The sequence below is a fragment of the Phaethon aethereus genome (genome assembly GCF_964289735.1).
Source record: "Phaethon aethereus genome assembly, chromosome: 3".
NCBI classification, from domain to species: domain Eukaryota; kingdom Metazoa; phylum Chordata; class Aves; order Phaethontiformes; family Phaethontidae; genus Phaethon; species Phaethon aethereus.
Window position 1 is genome coordinate 121,527,698 of NC_138576.1, and position 21,887 is coordinate 121,549,584.

Consider the following 21,887-nt stretch of genomic DNA (forward strand, 5'->3'; position numbering starts at 1 on the left):
GCTGCTTACAAAACCGGTATCACAAAAGGCAACATGGGTATCATAAGTCTGCACTAGCAAATCATTAAGATTACGTTGATCACAGAAAACCTGATGCCTACACAAAATGTGCTTTCTCACAAAACTCTCTTTTTAAAGTACCAAGTATGTGCACAGTTTCCTTCTCTTCCCGAGACACAATTGCATTCGTATCCATAAAAAGCTGTTCCTTTTAACTTCAGTCCCCAGGAATTTTTTTCTGCTGTTTTCTTGTCTGGCTTCTTGAAGTGAAACTTGAGAGATTGTGCAGCCCGTCTGTCAGTCAGTCGGGTCCCATCTAGCAGCTTTTGAATCTGTTGGCTGATGTCAGCCAAATTTGACAGCTTGGTAGAGATCTTGAAGATAATGAAGATGCGTTGTTCAGAGAGAACTGGAGGCTGTAAAAGAGTCTGCAGAGCGTTCCCAAATGAGGGGGAGGCTGCAGCCCTTACCAGCTATCAGCAGATCCACCTAGGAACCTCCTCTCAAACCAGATCCAAAGGACCTGTGATTTCAGTCATGCTGCGTGATGTACAATGTGTAGTTGTGAACTTTTGGACTGTATTAGTGTAAACATGGCTATAGTGATTTAATTAGGGGCTTGTAGCCGTATCAGTCCACAGCATGGGGTCACTTTGAGCTCAGGATATGCTGGGCTATTGTCCTGCTGTGGAGACAGCTGTTACTTTCATACAATGTAATCCTGTAGTACTGGTGACTCAAGCCATGGTGGATTCCTAAAATCTTGTGATTAAATCAGACTGCTTGACTTGTTCTGATTTTATGTCTCAGCCAACAGTGTATTGAAACTACTTGTTATTGATGCTTATGGAAAAAATTACTTTAGCCCAAAGGGTAATGAACATGTTTTATATAGAGACCACCAGATCTATGTTTTTAACTGCACCTGGATATGGAATCACATTTTAAAAAATGTACTTTCTACAAAATGATTGGATAGGCATTGAAGAAGTTCAGAAACACAAGTTGTGTGATATATCAGATTGCACCACTTTACTTTTCCTGTAGTTACAGAAAGTAACAAAGAATTTCTTGTGTAGTAGGGTTTTTGTTTGACTTTTTAAAGCATATGGTTGAATTGAATGTTCCCCTTTTAAGAGTTACTCAAACAAATGAAAGTGCTCTTGGTCTGTGTAATTCGATGGGATATCAGGGCAAAGGTATAGTTAGTATGTTACCAAACTACAAGAAAAAGCCAAGTTCTTTCTGTGACACACTTTGTGCTTGTTTTTCAGTTAAATCTATCTTGAATTCTGGTGGTCATTAAGCAACCCTTGTGCTTTCACTTTGTGGCCCCAGAAATACACCTAGGTAGTGAACAAGCAGAGTGATAAAATAGGAAATCTGTGACATTGTGCCTAAAATGTGGATATAAGAAGCAGCAGGCACTTTGCTGCACGGAAAAGCCATTGAACATGGTTGAGTTGCTTTTACAAGTGCTCAGACCATGTTTTTGAGTAGTTGAAATACAAAATCGTGCATCTGCTCTTTAGCTTAATCGTTTTCCAATAGATGTTCCATTAGATGTCTACAGTTAAATGAATTTCCAAGAGTATATTTTACAGAGTTTTTCCATTTTGATACGGAGATGCTCCGCAGGCAGTTGGGGTAGTGCCTGTGTCCTTGTCCTTGTAGCCTTGGAGACTTGCTGAAGTGGTCTTTGAAGCACTTTTTGGGAAAACTGATTTCACTTTCTGCCCTGTCCTTTTTGGTTTTCCCTTCCCACCTCCCAGATGAAATGTGTCTTGTTCTTTCTGTTCTCTTCTCGGAGTCATGTCTGACATGTATCATGATAATCACAACTGATTCCCATAGTATCAGTTTAATGGAAAACGTAATATCATGATTTTCTAATAGGATAAGCTTATAATAAATGCTCTAGTGTTTGTATAATACAGAACGGATTAATAAAATGCCACTTTGAATAAGTAAACCTTCCATTGAAGGACCTTAAAAGGAAGGAACTTAAAGATGAACTTGGGAAAAAAAGACCAAACACATTTTGCATGTCTGTAATAGGGATTTTTCTGAAACTTCCCTTGTTGGTTTATATTTTAGGTAACAGTACTTTTCCATGCTCTTCTCCCTTCTCTCTGTGGGAAGATCTTCAGAAAGTGTTGTTGAGGACTGCATGAGTGACATAATGAACAGGCTTCATTGAAAGTTGCCTTGCAATCTGGAGATACTGCTAGCATTTGGCTGCCTGTAGTGTGATTTTTGACTAGATGCCCATGGAGGTGCAAGAACTGCTCTGGTCTTTGCCCTGAAAATAATCAGGGAATATAAAGGAAAGAGATGAAGAAACTTTACATAGAGATATTTATGTTGCATCTTCTTGTATGAAGCTGCTGTGTTTTGATACAGCTGCTGAATCATCTTCAGTTGGGGCAGTTCTTCATAACCTGTATGACCCTTGTGATGAAGAGAAATTATTAAAACTTTGCCGAAGGCATTTATCAAATTATCCCATTACAAGATAAGTATACTAGTTCTTCTAAGTGTCTCTTGGTATTAATATTGATACTGTTTATATTAAAGTGCCAGTATTATTTGAAGTAGTTTTTCTAATTTCCCCCCCCCCCCTTTTTTTTTTCCCTCCCCTCCCTCCTTCTCCTTGCAATTAATTGCTAGATGACTAGCTGGATTTAGCAATAGTAGAAGATTGATAACAGCACTGGGTTGATCTATTTCCTGGTGTCTGCGCCAAGAAACTTGCCTGCTTGATCACTTTGGTTAGGGGCCACATGATCACGGGTTATAAGTTTCCTTGCCTTGTGATCCTGGAACTCCACGTGGTGTATGAAACAGCAGCGAGAACAGCGTGGAGGCTGGCCCTAAGCACTGCTGCATGAGCAGATTGGGCTTGGGGGGGAAGCAAGCTTTCTTAAATCATCAAAAAGTTAATTGTGAACTAGTTTTGGCAGCCGGCCCTTTTATGTTGCTTTGTGATGAGGGGGATGGAATTTGTCGGGGCGGAGTCTTTGGTTGGTGGCTGGAGCTTGTCTCTGGGTAGTAGGTAGGACTAGTGGTTTCTTTGGATACTGGAGGAGCAGCTGGTTGCAGTAGGGTTCTCCTAGCCCTTAAGGTTCTCAGAAGGGTACCCAACACTGCAGCACAGCTGCTTACAGCCTGCACCTTTAATGAAGGTGGAATTTGCAATCAAAACTTCTTGAAAGGGACTCAGCCCCTGCTGAACTGTTACCTGAGTGCCTGGAAATAACTGGCGTCAGGCAAGCAATTGTTTTTTATGGGATCCTCTCCAACTCTTTGTGTGTACAATAAATTATGCTCGGCTTTCTCATATTAAAATGAAGCTTTAGCATATGATTCCTGTTAATTCTTTTCACTTCTCTCAGGTTGGCTTATTGATTCTGATCCATTTCAGGTTGTCTTCTCCCCACCCCTTACAAAGATGCAAAATTCTATTTATGAATTTTTAATAGCCTTCTTAGTTGAATTTGTATTTATTTTTTACTTTGAATTCTCATTGGTTAATAGTGTTTAGTAATATTATCAGTGTTACCACGAAAATTAATGACTGTAGGCTTCTCAGAAGTTTGTGTAGTTCATGTATGGATGTTAGACTTTAAAGTCAGTTTTACGTTATTGAGTAGCTTTAGGTTTTGTAATATGGAGAGTTGGGTAGGTCTAGGAAAGAAAGCACCAACATATTTCCTCTTGTACACCTTGAGCATGAAGAAATCCAGACAAAAAAGCAATAATTGTACCCCAAACTTCTTCCTGCCTAGAGTCCTTCCAAATGTCCTAGAGGAAGCAGGTTACAAATTATATTTGAAACAAATTTTCACTGTAAGGTAGACCATTTAACTGGGCCACATTACTTGTTACACCTTTGAGCAAATAGTTACAGCCAGATAGAGTCTGTTTGAGGAGGCGGGATGAATGGTAGCCATCCACAGGCTGCATTACTGTGATGCCAAAATCTATTTCCTACTAGAAAGTACCATTGGCAACATCTTCTGTGTTTTCCTGCTTATTACCCACAGCTGTATTTCAGTATTTCAGTCTCTTGAGTGTAGACCTAGTAAAAGCTACTAGAGATGACCTGGAAATGACTGAAGAGGCATCTCTTCAGGCATGCCTCTAACATTTTTCTATGTTAGATACGAATTGAGTTGTATAATGAATGCTGTAATTATTACAATTATATATTTTATTAGCTTAGAAAATAACTTAATGTGTTGATATTTAAATAAGCACTTTTATTTGCCTAATCTTTATTCATTCATGTGGATTTTAAAATGGGTTTTGCTTTTCTTTAGAATTTCTATTGGAAAACTGCATGTGAATAGAGGGTAGATGCAGAGTCATCTGAGGAGTATAGAGTTTGGGTGATCTACTGTACCGCAAGAAGGTACACACTAAAATCCTGAACTTGGGTCTCCTGTTACTGGGAAGAAGTTTCTCTTTTTCGTTTTTGGCTGGTGCAAGTGGAAATCCAGTAATCACTGCAATGCTACGCAATATGGAAAAGCAGCACTCGAATGCTTTAAAGCCCTTGCTTTTCTTTGCACCGGTTGGGCACACCAGTTCGTCAGGTGACTTAGCAGATGGTTTTGGAACAGGCATGTCTGTTGGTGTTTGGGGAGCGAGGTTTTGTATGGTGTATATAGCAGTCTTCCTCTTCTGGCTCTTTTTTTCATGTGCATGTGTTTAATAACACAGGAGATATTATGCTCAAGGTTGTCATTCAAGAACAGCCTGCATTACTCTTACGACTAGCTATAATGAAATCCCATCTCTAGCAAGCAGGTTGATACATGCTGATTTTAGACACTAAGCTAACAATTTTTTATGATCGTTTTGAAAGGAGACAGAAACAACTGATGTGGAATAGATGCGGGTGCATGAAAACAGTGCTGCAGAACTGGACTTTTTTTCTTCCTGGAATCATGCTCTGTGAAGCAACAAACCTGTGTAACATTCCCTTGGTAGCAGAGTGTCTCTCTTACACTGCCATGATGCATCACAGCTCAAAAAAGATGTTGGGTATCTCATTTCTAAGAGAGTTTTAAAATACTGGGGTTTTGTGGTTTAAATATTTAGTCCCTGTTGCCTGGGCTATATGGGTAAATGTGCACTGCTGCTACTAGGATGGTGGTAAGAGGCTGGGGCTTATCTTGTAATGTTCTGTTTAGCAGTTGCTTAGAGCCACGTAATTGACTTCACTGGGCTTTGGATCAGAGTACTTCAAATTAAGAATAAACCACTTAATTGACTTGCAGAGTCAAACTTCGGAAGCAGGTTTCCCCGAGCTGCTGCTCTGTTTCTAGATGAAGGGTGGTGGCAAGCCCAAGTACTTCAAATATATCCCATAGCAATAAATAAACATTGGTCACAACATTTAAAAAATGAAACAAAAATTAATTCACTTGATAACTGGCTGTGGCAAGCAACCTAGTGAGTGGAAATATGGCTGTGGATTAACATATTCAAGTCTTGTTTTTCTTTCAGGGAGAAAGACCTTAATGCAAAGTTTATTATTTCAATGGAAAAAAATAAAACGACAATCACAAACTTAAAGGTGAGTAAACACAAGTTAAAAAAGGAAGTCCTAACTGAATAGCTTCCAAAATATGACTGGACAAAACAGTGGCACTCTCTGCACTGTGCAGAACAGCGCTTAGTTTTTAAAATACAATGTTGAAGTAATCCTTTGGGGAAACAGGTTAAACTATTAACTTGCTACACTGTGGTTTTCTGAAAACCACTGTAGGCTGTATCTCATGGGTTTTTCTAAGGTTTGTCACTCTGGTCGTTACTTAGCTGGAAAATGAAAGCCAGTAATAGAAGAGAGGTATGTGCCTAGTAGCTATTAAACCTTTGCTTCATCTGTAGAAGAAATCTTCAGGAATTCCCATGAAAATGAACTAAACCCAAAGTACCCATCACTTGCTATAATATTTTCATGGTATATATTAACATTTCTCTCAGCAAGAGAAATCATGCACAGCAAATAGTTTTTTGCAAGGTAGTTTCCAATGACAAATATATCATAAGGAATTTCAGTGCGTAGTTTGTTTTGACTGATTCAGATAGCAGTGAATGTTGCTGGAGGATGGTGCTAACTGTCACGTCTTGAGCATGATGATAGCCTGCAGCAGTCAGGTATGTAACACCATTTTAATTACGACTCCACATTAAAATGCTGTTCACGGTGCAAAGGTCTCTCTGGCTCTAATTATATGTGTATTCATATAGAGGACTGATTTAGCTGAACGTTAAGTATTGTGACAAAAATGGTCAGTGGTCTTAGAAGCAGTAAGCTAAAATTCAAATAATTCCTGCTGTGCTGTCCTGTAATGAGGCTATCCATCTTGAAGGGTATATATGTTGCTAATTTTTTCACTGTTGTTGGAATAATAGGCTAACCTGTCATTAAATTTCTAAATGTGTATAGCCTTATGTTAAATTTGCTTTCTGAGTATTAATTGTAAGATGTTTTTAATTACTTCAGCAGGATGTATTGTACCAGCTCTCTTTATTTTTTTTTTTTAAATAGGTACCAGAGGGTGGTACTGGAGACACAGGACGAGAAAGAACTAAGACATTTACCTATGATTTTTCCTATTTCTCAGCAGACAGTAAAAGTCCCAGCTTTGTTTGCCAAGAAATGGTAGGATTTCTGAATGTTAATAATTGACTTTTTTTCTTGGCTTGAAAGCATTCTTTGAAACTTCTTTCCATTGAAAGTGCTTCTTGTGTAATGTAGAAATTCCCCATGTACCTGAAAAAGTGAATTTTGTTTTGTTTGTTTTTGTTTTTTTTACACTTACCTAACGTTGCTAAGTGCTGTGTTTTCTAATACAGCAGGCAAAAAGACTTTCTAGTTCTCTTGTCTGATTTGTCTTGTAAGGTCAAGTCAGAAAACTTCTCTGAGCACTAAATTTGTTTTTGAAAAGCTTTTTTGAAAAAAACACTTTTGAGAAACAAGCATATATCTTTAATTTACTTAGAAACAGTTGTCTTATCTGGTTGAAGTGTGGGTGTTTGGTTTTTTTTGTCCAAAAGTCTTGGTACATCTTGTAGAAAATTCTTCTTTCTCCTTCCTTGAGTATTCAGCTTAGGAGAGGACAAAACTGCCTTTCTTCCTGCACACTCAGAACAGAAGATCAAACTGAGAGCTATAGGCGTTATTTAAATGAACAGATAGGCCCTCCCTGACCTTGCGTTTCATGTGAACATTGAACTTTTTTGCTATTCCACATTTCCAAATAAACTTAAGTAAAATGCAAGTGTTTTGTGATTGCTATCTTCTCCTTTTGGTTTTGTGGAACTTGGGATGCTGTAAGCTTCAAGTGAGAAAATTTCTTTCCCCTTAAAATAATGCAGGGGTTTCCTGAATACCCTGTAAGCCAGTTGGATGCATACCTTTTTGTTATGTACTTCATCTATTCCATAACCGCCAAGATCAGTGCTATTGGTATGGCTCAGAATTAAAACTAATAATAAGAAACAATAAGTTGAAGCCAATTTTAAATATTTATGAGAAGGAAAAGCTTTACCATTATATATAATGACTCTGATTGTTTCATAGGGAATTTATACTTGAAATTTCTGTTTAACCATCAGTATAAGCGGTAGGTCCTCTTTTTTTATGAAAGCTTCTTTATTTCACTGAGTTATTAATTAGTGTTTAATCCAAACGTCTGATCATGTATATTACTGAACTTTCTGGGTTGTTATTTCTTGATGATGTTCCTTTTAAGTAACACAGTTTTTGCTATGTTCTCTGAAATATCCAGAAGTCTACAGTTATTTGGATGTTGAGGTAGAAATACCCAAATTACTTTAGCACTGTGGCAAATTCCAAAAGTAGTGTATTTGAGCGCAATGATAGGAAGCAGGCAGTTCAGGCTGTATGGCTTTACTGGAACTTCAGCAAACGCTTTAAGTTGAGCATGCAGAGAGTTATTTATTTAAATTAAAGCAGCTTTGATCATGTATTTTTCTGCTCCAATTCTAACTGAAGCTTGAGATTTTTGATTGTGGTTCTGCAGATGCAACAAATGACTGCCTTAAGTTTGCTTGTAGAAAATGATTAGGGTCTCAGTTTAATATTACTTAGTTTCATGAAAATGCATATAATTCTCAGTGATAACTGATTACTGTATTCTCAGCTCTTCTGATGAGTACATCTCCATAAAACAGTGTTAACGATGTATCAGTGCATATTTGGAAAAGTCTGCAAAATGTAAAAGTAGTTACAGAAATTCTTCTTAAGCCCTGATTGTGGCTTAGGTTTATCAATATTTAATTTTTGGATCCTTTAAGTAGCTGTTTCTTTACCTGACTTTAGATACCTCTGGAAAGCTATGTTAGACAAGACCTCATTAGAAGAACCCCAGGAAGGGAGTCCTTTGTGTTGTTAGGCTGTGGCTGTTACAATGCAGGTTTTTCCAGAATCTGAATGTGCTGTGAAATAATGAAGTTGAGTCTTATTAAAGCAGCCACTTGCAAAGGAAACTTGAATTAATATGAATGGATATCCAAGTTGTATCCTATGTTGTTGTCCAATTTCCATATATAAGCAATAAATTAAGTTTTCCTTATTTTAAGTTTTTCCTTATTGGTGCCATTTTGCCTCTGTTTCAGGCAGGTCAGGTTGAGGCAAGATTAGTATAGCTTGCCTGTGTCAGGAGCTTATAGGAAAAAAAATCAAATTAAAAGGCCTGTATAGGGATTGCTGCAGCAGCCTTGAGAAATTTTTTTTTTTTTTTTTTTTTTTTGGTGAAGCTCTGAGTTTTGTGGTTCAAAGTAATAGGATGCTAACAATAAATCCTAAATGTGGCTTAGGTGTCCATATTAAATATTCTGCTATTAGTGTGTCTCTCAACCCCAGACTTCCTCCTTCTTCCTTACTGGCAAGAAGGCTAACTTCTCTTGCTCAACCACAAAAGCATCTTTGTCCCTGTTTCAAGTGTTGTTTTAATTACAACCTGTGCACATTGAAAACAGAAGTTTCAAACCATGGGAGTGTAATTTCTAAACAAATGCTGCACCAGCTATTGTTTTGATTTGTGTTATTAATTTCATATTTAACTGTAAGACTTTGTAGATAAGCTCTGATCAACTTGCTGCAGGGTTTGCAGTTTACTGCACCAGTGGCGTAGAAGGGCATCTTTCATTCACATTCATCTTGCCATGGAATAAAATTGATCTTGATTATTGGTAATGTGGTTGCCTAGTGTGCTTTGTTCATGATTGTTACATTTTTCCTTTTCAAAGGCAGAAAAATAATAACTGGAAGTCTGTCTAATACTACATGCCCCATTAATATGCCTTGTAGATGCAAAATATGCTTTAGCATTCAAAAATGAATGGGAGTGGCAGTTTACCATCAAGCTACTTAGTTTGTATTAATGGAAGAGAAACCAATAGGGTTTTGATGCGTTCACTGCCCTTTTGTGATAAACCAATGCCCCGGTCATTTGGTTTTGACAAAGTCCCATCCTAACAATGTCTTTTCCTCTAACCTGGGTGTTAAGCCCCTGTGTTCAGGCAACACTGACTAACTCTCCTGTGTACTACCTCAAATCACTTTGCATGGTATACACAAATTTTTAAAATGGAAAACTGAATGAAAACAGTAGTGCCTAAAGACTTGGTCCAGATGGTGAGGTAAAATCTTGGACATAAGGAAAGGGAAAAGAGGAGAAAAAATAAAGGAGCGTTTACTCAGGAGGGAGAATTCAACTAAGATTCTCCTTTTCAAATGACAAGTGAAAGGGAAATTGTGTTCTGGCAAATCATTATACTCTTTGAGAAGTACAACAGTTTATGGCGTTGTAACTCCTTTGATCAATGGAAGGTTAAGTTAAGCATTCCAAAGGTATACTTGCAACTGAGCATTAACGAGTAAAGAAATTACTCAACGCTCCTCCAAAGGAGGGGTAGCATGAGTACACTCTATGTGTGCTATTGGCTGTTAATGATGACTTGTACACCATGGTTAATGTAAACCACATATACTGTGGACTAGTAGCCAGATTCTGTGAAGCATCTGTGAGATTTTTGAAAATCATATCTGGATTGGGAGACACAGATGAATATTTTCCTTGAGAGAAATGCTGCACCAAGTGTTACTCCTTGCCCAGTGGGACAGTGGGGGTATGGAGGGAAATCACAGAATCACTAATGTTGGAAAGGACCTTCAAGATCATCAACTCCAACCATTAATCCAGCACCACCATCTCCCCTAAACCATGTCCCTAAGCGCTACATCCACACGTTTTTTGAACACTTCCAGAGATGGTGACTCCACCACCTCCCTGGGCAGCCTGTTCCAATGCTTGACCACCCTCTCAGTGAAGAAATTTTCCCTAATATCCAATCTAAACCTCCCCTGGCACAACTTGAGGCCATTTCCTTTCGTCCTATTGCTGGTTACTTGGGAGAAGAGACCAACACCCTCGTGGCCACAACCCCCTTTCAGGTAGTTGTAGAGAGAGATAAGGTCTCCCCTGAGTTTCTTCTTCTCCAGACTAAACAACCCCAGTTCCCTCAGCCGCTCCTCATAAGACTTGTGCTCCAGACCCCTCACCACCTTCGTTGCTTCTTTGGACACGCTCAAGCACCTCAACATTCTTCTTGTAGTGAGGGGCCCAAAACTGAACACAGGGGGTAATGATAATGAATGAGGGGCAATGATAATGAAAGGTCAGGAATCTGGGAAGGATACTGGAGCCTATATTGCAGAGGAAGTGGTGAAGGCATCTGGTGAGAGCTTGAAGTTATTAGATGAAATCAGACTCCTGTATTATGGGCTGTGGAGGAGGGATCGTTACCAGTTTGTAAATGTTGAAGGCAAAAGAGAAGGGTCTAGCTAGTGAAAGAAGGTCTCTTACCATATAGAAAACATGTTTCCATGTTTGCCAGCCTAAAAAGTAATGGTATGTAAAAGCCAGTTAGGGAGGAAACATGGAGAAAATAAGGGGCTGTTTTCTTACAATTGGTTAAAGCAAAAAACCAAAACCAGACAGACAAAACCCTCCAAAAACACAAACCAAGAAACTGACAGGATCACTGTAATACTTCACTTTGAGAAGGGGCTGAGTGTTTGCAGAACATGGACAGTTGGCAAAGATACAAAAAGTGAGTAGGTATTAACAATAAGGAAAAGTGAATGAAGTATCTGAGATTGGCTGAAAGAAATTTGAGCTATAGAAAGAAAGGGAGTGTCTGGGTGGGTTTTTTTGGTACTTCTGCTTGTCAAGTAGATCTATGACAGAAAAAGATGTAGAAAATACACTGTTGCACTATTGTAAACTAAACACAGTGGTGAAATGTAGTGTTTTAAGTACTAATTTCCTGTCCTATAGTAAGTATCATGGGTTGATGCCAGCGGCTTATATTGTGGTGCTTTATTGCTCAAGATTTGTCATTGGGGACTGATGACTGATGACAACATTTTTCCCCAAGCTTCTGTTGTCTTAAAGAACTTTCTTTGCTTTTAGGTTTTCAAAAATCTTGGTACAGATGTGCTTAAATCTGCTTTTGAAGGTTATAATGCTTGCGTTTTTGCATATGGACAGACTGGATCTGGGAAGTCCTACACCATGATGGGAAATGCGGTATGTTGTATTTTGCAAACGTGCATTTTTATTTGGTAGCAATACTTTGAAACTGCTATTGCAAGAACATGTTTTCATGGAATTATTATTGCTAATCCTTCTGTATGCTACTGGCCCCCATGTATCATACCTTCTAGTGTTAATCAGAGGTTTTAGAAGCTGTTTCTGTTATAGGTAGATATTTACAGTTGGAAGAAGTGTCTTTAAGTGATACTCTGTTATATTGGACAAAAATCAATGATTTTTGTTCAGTAAGAAAACCAAAACTTTCAAATGTTACTGCTGATTTTTATATTCCCAACTTGAGACAAAAGAGAAGATACTGATTTTGAGAACATGAATGATTAACTCTTTCTGAAGAGAGATGGTTTTTTAGCCCTCTTGAAGGGTCAGAGATTAAAATAGGTCCTTGACCCCTGTTTAGAGAAGGCTGTCAAGTGAGGAACAGAAACTGGGCATGAGAGTTTATTGCAGCCTTCCAGTACTTAAATGGGGCCTGTAAGAAAGATGGGGACAGACTTTGTGATAGGGCCTGTAGTGATAGGACAAGGGGTAATGGTTTTAAACTAAGAGAGGGTAGATTTAGACCAGATATAAGGAAGAAATTTTTTCCCAGTGAGGGTGGTGAAACACTGGCACAGGTTGCCCAGAGAGATGGTAGATGCCCCATCCCTGGAAACATTCCAGGTCAGGTTGGATGGGGCTCTGAGCAACCTGATTTAGTTGAAGATGTCCCTGCTCACTGCAGGGGGCTAGAGGACCTTTAAAGGTCCCTTCCAACCCAAAGATTCTATGAGAGTTGCTAAATACAAGTTTCGGCAAACCATTATCAGATGATAAGTAACTTCAATTTTAAGGATTAAGTCCTGTTGAGCACTGCATTGAAGACCCTGGAAGAGGAAGGCATGGTAGGAGGGGCATTTGGCAGTTCATGAGTGAAGGATGTGAGTAGTTTCTTGTAGTTGCTTCCATGATTGGGCAAGGACCCAAAGAACCCGCTGTTGGGAGCAGAGCAGCTTAAAAGGGCCGACTGATGAAGCCTGTTTGCAAGGCAACCTCTACGGGTTTTATTCTCCTTTAATCCTTGGGGAAAAAAATATAGCATGTCTTCTCCCAGCAGAATTGAAAAGGGGAATATTGCGCCTTGTCCTTCCCTAGATAGATCACTCTTTTGAAATGTACTAAGATTGGCCACTTTGCACCTCTTTTTAGCTTAGGAGAGTAAATTAGCTGTAAATCTTTTTATTTTGGTTGTTACAGCGTAAGTAGCTTTATATTTAACTTCAATGTGGTAAACAGAATAGACTTTTGTAACCAGAAAAGATCTTATGACCTAGACGTGGATTTTGATTTCAGAAATTTATAAAAGTGACATTTTTATGAGACTGCCTCACTATATAGAATGACCGTAATCATCAAGACATTTTGCAAATGAATAGGTGCTGAAGTTTATTTGACACTATTCAATAATAAAGGTATAATCTTCTTGCCATGATACATAAATACTTTAATCTGGCTTTGTACAGAGCGTGTAGAAAATATACTCAGCCACCAAGTTAAATTCTTGAAAATTGATGGCCCTGTCAGAGAGACTACAGTGCTATAAGAAAACTTGAATTGGAAATAAGTTTTCTTTTTTCCTTCTCCTTAAAAAGTATGAGTTCTATTCTCATTTTGCTTTCAATATCTGCTGTTTTTGGCTCTGGAAGGCTTCTTCCCCAATACTGTGTGCAGCAATCATTTCAAGAAATATGTGGACCAGTTAGAATAATGCTTGAGCAGAGATGCTGAAATGATCAGAGATCTATAAAATACAATCTGTCAGGAAGGTCAGACTTGCATATGCAGAGAAAGGAAGACTGTGGAGGAACAAAAGTCTTCCAAGACAAGAAAGGCTGCTGCAGAAAGGAAGGGAATAATTTGTTCCCTATGTCCACGTTAGGTAAGAAACAGTATATTTAAAGTGCAGTAAGGAGTTTTCTGGTGAGATAGCACAGAGGAAAACAGGCTTTTAATGAGAAAATTCAGCTCTGGAGTGAACTACCTATTTTGGTTCCACAGATTTTTGTGACTGGAAACTCTGTAACCCAGAAAAAAACCTGTCAAAGATGTAGTTGATCCTGCCCTAGAGCTGTAGCGAGCGGAAAGGGAGAAAATGTTTAAATATAGTTGCTAATGAAGAGTGTGCATTCTGTAAGATGTATATTTTACTGATGAAATATCCTGGGAACTGTGTGTTCTTCCTTTCTCATCACTATATTGCTATGGTTGAAGTTACTCAATTAGAGCTAATATTTCCTATTTTAAGATGCTTTTTGCAGTTGCTAAATGATGTCAGTCACTAATGACTTGCCTAAAACTTTGTGATGGATCTTTCATGTTTTTTCCTTAAGCATTAATTAAAACTGTTCAGGTGTTTCCAAGCATGAGATGAAAGAAAAGTCTTACTTTTTCTTCTTCCTATGTTTAAAGAAAAAAAAAAAAAAGAAGGTCAAGTAATAATAAAAAAAAAAAGCGTAGGGGAAATTCCAATGCAGAACCCTGAAACTTTATCTGGAGTAGAGATTGATACATATTGGGAAAGGCTGCTCAAAGTGTCTCAAAAAAAGCCTGATTAAGCTGCAAGTTTCTCCCTTTATCTAGGGTGGTGGTTTTTGTTGTTTCTTTTTTTAAACCAAGGTGCAGTCAGGTGAAGGGCTAGGTATGATAGGAGACAATAGCTTATTATTTCAAAGAATGAAGCCTGGTTTAAGAAGGACAGAGAGGCTGTGATTAAGAAGAGAAAGAAGCTGGAAAAGGGCAAAATGGAGGGATAGTGTATGATTAAAAAAAATAAAAGGCTGGATGATGAATTGGGAGTTATACCTGGGCAAAGGAAAGAGGAAGAGGAGCTCAGAGATGGCACCTAAAGATGACTGCTGGGACAGAGAGTGCAGTGGGAAGCTGAAGAATGAGGACAGAGGGGACTAGCACAGGAGCAGAGTGGAGTGAGCGTGGGCAAAAAGGGTCAGATTTTATGTAGAGGTCCGAGTAGAAGAGAAGTCTTTGCCCGTGGAGCACTTGCCCTGCCAGAGTCTGTTGCAGAGTAGTCCACTGTTTTTGTGTTTTCCTGCTGCCAGATACGTGTAGAATCCCCCCTGGCAAACCTGCTTAGGTGCCTTGAGTGCCTGGGCTATGCTTATGTTGGATGTTTGGTCTGGTTTGTCCTAAGTTGCCTCCTGCTTAATTACAAGGCCCCTGACTCTAAGCAAGAACATTTCTTGCCTCAGCGGTGCATAGAATTAGAATTAGTCCATCGCATCAAATCTGTTACGCGTTTTTGGACTGGAGGCAAATTGTAGCTGACAGACTGTTTTGTAAGCTACTTCTTGAGTTTGCAGCTCTGAGCCCAAAGCTCATCTGTATGTATATGTTCTGTCCCTTTATTCCTGGGAGCCACGTTCACTCATTTTAGCTCTGAAAGAGTGTTAGCTGCTGTCTTCCTGAGGTGGTGGGGAGGAGGTGTGCTCAGCAGGTAGTTAGTCATCTAACTCATTGGACTCGGTGTGAACGGGGCAGCTGGGAGCGAGCAGCCTTCCTCAGCTGAGCCCAGAGCTGCTTGGCACTCTCCTCCTCCTCTTGGCTGCTGGGGAAAACCCTGGCTTTGACTTACTGCCTCACTGCTTGGCTGGAAAGGATTCTCCTTGGAGCAATGGGAAGAGGAGAGCTGTATGCTAAGTGTCTGGATATCTCGGTGGTGTTAGTTGCTGCCTCGCGGTCTTGACATGTGTTTGACAGCAGTGGTGGAGCCGCAGCCTCACTGGGATGAGGCTCAATTCTCAAGTGCCAGCTTAGCCGTGAAGATGGCATCCTGCTGCTGCTGGCTGCTGTGTTAGCTGAAGTGGCAAGGACCCTGTAATGGATAGTTGCAGCCCTGCTAGTAAATCACGTAGTCTGTAGGGATCTGTGAGAAGCAATATGTTTTTTCAGTTTGCTTTATTAAAGCGGCTGAGCACTTTATGCATAAAAACTCTTTAACGGTGGAGTCGAGCATTCAGAAGTTAGATATCAAATTTAATTTGTCTGCGTTGTGGGACACAGTGAATGTACCTTTAATTTTGTTACTGCATGCTAATTTATCCAAAGCTGCATCTTTTGAGACAGGAAGGTCTGCGAGCTGGGCATTGGGGGTTTGAATGAGAACGGCTCATGGATTCATGTAAATGGCTCATATCTCATTCTCTGCAGATGTTGCCAAGTCCATAATGAAATGAGACAGAAGAAGTTAGAAAAGATAGTATTGAGATAAGGCAGTTCATATGTTGTTCTGAGGAGCCAGTTTTTGCCTTAAGCAGTTGGGATTATTAGAACTAAGTGAGAGGGCCAGAGTATATCCCAATAGCAAAGACCTGGAGCTAGTATATATGTTCCAACACGAACGTGAGGTTTGAAATGGCAAGATGACTGCAATTAAATAAAAGGCAAGAGAGTGTTTGCTGAAAAGTTTTGGGTTGTTCCCCTTTTTCTGAATGTTGGAACCCTCATCTAGTGATCTTGGGTTTTATTTTTCAAAATAGATTGTGCATATGGCCTTGGAAATAATCATTGCTGTTATTGCAGGGTGATGCAGGTTTAATACCTCGAATTTGTGAAGGATTATTCAGCAAAATAAGTGAAAAAACAAAGCGAAATGAGGCATCCTTTCGAACAGAAGTCAGGTAGGTCTTGGTGTGTTTATAGTTTGCCGGTTATCAAACTTGTTTCAGTTACAGCCATCCTGTTTCACTTTATCTCTGAGAAAAGTGTGTGTGTTTGAAATAACTTTCCATGCTTGGCCTCAGTCCTATAATTGATTTTTGTTGGCAGTCGTAGTCAAAATGTGCAATACTTCTAACTTCAATCCAACACCTGTGCATTTTGCTTTATTTAAATGATAGTGAAAACACCTTTGCTTCTGGACAGCATCTTCCTTACTTTTACACTTTTTTTTGGCTGACATGAGATCTTGCTGTTGTTAATGTCTGCTTGCTTTCTACTTGCTGCTTGATTTTTTTTTTTTTTTTTTCCCCTTTTTTCCTTGTGATACAAGTACACAGTAGTTGTTACTGTCTTAAGCCAGCTTTGGATCCATTTGCTTCTCCAGGCATCTTGCTTTCAAACGCAGTGTTAACATGGCTTTCCCTTTTTTTAAAGACTCTTGAATCAGACAATGGTTTTCTAATCTTTTTCTTTCAGTTATCTGGAGATTTATAATGAACGTGTGAGAGATCTTCTCAGGCGGAAGTCATCAAAAACTAACAATTTACGAATACGAGAACATCCAAAAGAAGGGCCGTATGTTGAGGGTAAAAACACTTCCAGTGTTTTGCACTGCATGTTTTATTACCTTGATATATTCTAAAATGTCATGTCTAATTGCATAGGGCATTTTTATCTTTTAAAATATAAATGATGATGGATATAATACTTTGCTTTGATATAAAAGCATGAAAGGAGAATAGCCTCTCATTTAGTATCCCCACTTGATTTCCCAATTCGAAGATTATTATACATATACAGTTTTTATCTGTAACTTTATAATACATTTTTACATAATGTTAAGAGATGCAATTGGTTTTAAGAATTTATTGACTATAATTTATAAATCTTTAATCTTTGGATGGAAAGAACCTATTAAGAGCTAATTGTCTTAATCTGTCCTCTACCAGGGAAGGCTCGTGTCTCTTGAGGGATTATGCTTATGTTATTGCACTAAATACTTTAGTAAGATTGCATATTTTCTTCTTCTTTTCCTGTAAATTTCTAAGTTCTCCATTGTTCACATGAGGCCTCATTCCTTTCCTTAAGTGATAAACAAGTATGACAATAAACACTAATTGCAGCAATATTTTGCAGTAGTGAGGGTAATTTGAATCTTTTTGTAAAGAAAATCAAGTGCACATATGAGCATACTGTAACACTCTGCTTTTCTTTAGATTTGTCTAAACATTTAGTGCAAAATTATACTGATGTAGAGGAACTTATGGATGCAGGAAATATAAATAGAACGACAGCTGCAACTGGAATGAATGATGTTAGTAGCAGGTCGCATGCCATTTTCACGATCAACTTCACTCAGGTAACAAAGCAAAACCCCCTGTCTTAAAACACTTAATATGTGTTGACATTCAATAATTCATATGATAATTAAATAAGGTTGTCAAATATGCAAATATGGGTAGATAATGTTGTTGCCTTGTGATAGGGAAAGTTAAAAGTGAAAATACTATTCTGAGAATTATAATACGTTTATCAGTGATTACAATCTTTAAAATTTGCATTGTAATGTGATTTACGTAATATGATTTTGAGGAGATAATTATAGGGAGTTCAGGCTGAATAACAGTGACCAGTAATGCTGCTGTGACAGGAGTGGGCGAGAAGCGTGTTGTGTGAGACTCCAGCCAGAGCTGAACCTGGGCTAGCTTTCACACTGTATTACCCAAGATTTATGAAAAAACCTGTCTCCATGGCCCAAGTCGTAGAGTGTAGAAATGTTTTCTGAATGTTTTCTTGCTGACTCTTCATCTGTTACTATTGGAAAATATTTATATTCCTTGGTTTACTGGTGGAATAACGGAGAGATTCAACATATTTTCTTAGAGCACAGCCATCTTTTTGTTTATAGGTAGTAAATGCCTTTTCTAATGACCCCTGCTCTTCATCATTTTGGGGCGGGGGTTTTTTAGACAGTCCACAGGTAATCTGCAAGATGAAGAGGAGGTAGCATAGAGGTGGTTTGCTCTACTCATAGAACTTTGCATGTGTCCACCTAAAAATACACACACACAAAATCCTGCGCACCAGCTGTTCCCTAATGATGACTTGCTTGTTGCAAAGCTTTCAGAAGAGGGTGAGAGGGAGGCAGCAAAAGGTTGTACTGTAAAAGTAGAAGGAAGTTTGAAACAGGGCAATCTGAATTTACTTATGTGAATTAAGATAAAAATTGGGAGGAAACCTCGTTAAAATCACAGAATAAAAGTGTAATTGTTACTTGGGGGGGGGGAGAAATTGAGTATAAATGTGTCTGTATGCTATAACTTTCAACATTTAAAGCTTAATGAAATGAATGCGCCACATGTTCACTCTATCATGTAAATACCAATTCACATTAGTCCGTGTGTGTGCATAAATGTCTAGAAAGTTGCGGGTACTACAGTTTGCAGTAGTAAGTACTTGTCTGGGGGTTATGCAGCAATTCATGATCAAATGCCTTTCTGTGGCACCTCTAATAGACCTGTCTTCTGAAGCTCTGCTATTGAAACAAGTTGACTTCAATCATCATGTGAAGAAGGACATTAAGGTGCATTCAGTAAATTTCAGAATGTGTTAGCTTAACACACTTTTCATTGGAATTTTTTTCTGTAGGCTAAATTTGATTCTGAAATGCCCTGTGAGACTGTCAGCAAGATTCATTTGGTAGATCTTGCTGGAAGCGAGAGAGCAGATGCCACTGGTGCCACAGGGGTTAGATTAAAGGAAGGAGGGAATATTAACAAATCTCTAGTTACTCTGGGAAATGTCATTTCTGCCTTAGGTAAGTCTCTGTTTTTTGTGCTTGTCTATTTTGTTTGTGTTTTGTTTTTTAAATAACTAAATACCTTTCTGTTTGTTTACTTACACTTCTGTTCATTTTCTTACTTACTAATAGTGGCCTAACATATACTGTTTTTGAAAATGAATAAAAATACATAATAGTTATTGCAATTTTTTTTTTCTACCTCCACATAACAGCTGATTTATCTCAGGATGCAACAAATCCTCTTTCAAAGAAGAAACAAGTATTTGTGCCTTACAGGGACTCTGTGCTGACTTGGCTGTTAAAAGACAGCTTAGGAGGAAACTCTAAAACTATAATGATTGCCAGTAAGTGTTTTTAAATTACTTTTTTGCATCCTAAACCATGCTTAATAGGAGTGGCTGTAAATAATTAGATTCCAGATGCTATGTTAAGGCAGAAGATTGTTTACAATCTTAATGATTTCTTTCTTTTGGAGTTTTCTAGTAACACTCTGCCTTTACTTACATGCTGCAGAACATCTCTTCCAGCAGTAGAATGATACTGGGTCTCATTGTGTATATGGAGACAGTCTAGTTGTTTAGTAATGTCATGGACAATAGCAGGTATGCCTCCAGAATTTGAGCACTTCATTTTCATATGCAAATTGTGTATGTACAGTCGTTGGACATTTGTTTGCATAAGTAAGGATCATCCAGATGTATGTGCCTAATAGCTTGCATTTGCTCTGACGTCTATCTGAGGTAGACACCTCGCTACTGTGATTCTTTGACAGAAGCGCAGTGTAATGGTTAGTGAATCTGACCAGTTAAATTTCAATAGTTCCTGTTTATTCTTGAGATTCCCTTGCATTCCAGATAGCTCTGTTACTCATGGTAAGTGCTCAAACCTGGACCTAGATAAAGTCCTGTACTTTCCTCCCCTTACACCTCTCTTCCCCATGTTGCAGACTTTCATCCCCAGTAAAAAAAATACTCCAGCTTTGTGCATCTAGCCAGTACTGATGTGTGCATTGGTTTGTTTTTCCAAAACTGTGTTGTTTTTGTTGCAGCAGAAACAACCTGGTCTCTTTTGACATTCAGTGGGTAAGGTGGTAATTTTTAACCTACTTTTTGAATGCACACAGCATTTTAACTTTTTGTCTAAATTTAATTATTTATCATCAGTCATCTTGCAAACTTTTCTTGCAGCTTCCTTTTTACTTGCAGGAAGCTCTGTAAGGATCATGTGGTTAAAAAAAACCTACCTATGGCATATATGTTGCAGGTTTTTCAACAAACTGGAATGGGAATTCCGTTCCCAAAATATCCCAAGTGAAGCCAGGAGGATTTTCAAGGGGAGGGGAGGATTTTGGATGTCAGAGATGTAAGGTGTGAAGAGCAGCTCTGAAATTTTTCTTGCTCTTTCCTGCTCAAATGAAATTCAGTCTAGCTGATGCAGTCCTCTCTTGGGAAAGGTGAGAGAGCAGAATCAAAGGAATAAAATGCATTGGATCAAATTCTGGTTCTTCAGTAGCTTTGCTATGGTCAAATTCTCTGGATGGCAGTTCCTTTGTGGCATTATTTTGGGAATGTTTTTGGAATCCGTGCCACTTCCTTTCCTCACACTGATCATAGTAGTGCCAAAAGAGGATCTTGGAGCAGACTCTGTTTTTCTGGCTGTTTAAGTAACACTGTGCTGGCACCTTTATTCTTGATGCTTTTTTTTTTTTTTTTTTTTCCAGTTACATGGTTGAGTAACTTGGGGTTTTTTTTAACAGAGGGATTGGAAGGAGAAGTTTTAGAAACACAGTGAGCTTTCAGTGCCCATACTAATGATTACAGTGCACAGCTGCTTTTTCAGCTACTTCCTCATCTATTAATGATGCTTCTGCTCGGCAGAGCCCTGACGGTTGATCTTTTCTCCAATGGTAACTCCGCTGGTGATGTAGCTGAATTGCTTGACGGAGCCTGACAAGCTGTCCACATACGTTTGGCCTGCCTTTTCTGTAACTAAACACAAAAAAAAGCAGAAAGATCATCTCAGACTGTAGGAAGGGCTCTTATAAAAAACCATCCAATTCTGATTTGTCATATTTCTATAATGTATTGTAACATCTTTCCAGAAGGAGAATAATTGAGTAGTGGAGAGGAGACAGTAGATAAAGTAGGGAAGTGATAGTGTGAGCTAGGGGAACTACAGTCTGCCAAGTGCATCTCGCCTAATTCAGGGAGTCTGTACCACAAAAAGAATATTTATTACTGTTGAGAGAATGAGGAAGGGCAGAATGTTTCGGTTACTTGTTTATTTTTTCATGTGTTTTCACTGTCTGATTCTCTGGGTCTCTTGTTCAGTTTGATTATTAAGATTTCTGGTCCCTCATCACTTATGCATGGTGTTCTCTTCTGTTTTTTCTCATCTATTTGGATGCAGTCATTATCTTTTTAATTGGGAACATCTTGTATATTGTTAGGAAAATTAAGTGAAGGATAGCATTATCACTTTCATTTAAACTGCATTGTTTTTTTCTGGTTAAGTTGTCTGTAAGAATACTACTGGTTTCTCTTGATGCATCAGATAGGTAACAGTTCTATGTGCTGCCAGATGCCTGCAGCTTTGGCAGAGCAGCTAGGTTTGTAAGTTACAGAAGCTCTTCTCTTGTTTTTTCATGTCTCCTTTTTGTTTGAATGCTAATTTCCCTTTAAAACTTAGACTGAACCTACTGTTTTTTTACCTGA

At 38.6% G+C, this 21,887-nt stretch overlaps 1 protein-coding gene across 1 annotated transcript in view; it reads left to right on the forward strand.

Annotated features, from left to right (window-relative positions):
- KIF16B (kinesin family member 16B) overlaps positions 1-21,887 on the forward strand; it is a gene marked incomplete at its 5' end in the record, with an annotated part of 147,245 nt that overhangs the window by 11,062 nt on the left and 114,296 nt on the right. Inside the window, 8 exons of the mRNA XM_081998627.1 lie at positions 5,515-5,584; positions 6,563-6,676; positions 11,517-11,633; positions 16,233-16,330; positions 16,848-16,957; positions 17,588-17,730; positions 19,020-19,188; positions 19,386-19,517. Of these exons, the coding sequence (XP_081854753.1) occupies positions 5,515-5,584; positions 6,563-6,676; positions 11,517-11,633; positions 16,233-16,330; positions 16,848-16,957; positions 17,588-17,730; positions 19,020-19,188; positions 19,386-19,517 (953 nt within the window). The remainder of the gene's footprint in view (positions 1-5,514; positions 5,585-6,562; positions 6,677-11,516; positions 11,634-16,232; positions 16,331-16,847; positions 16,958-17,587; positions 17,731-19,019; positions 19,189-19,385; positions 19,518-21,887) is intronic.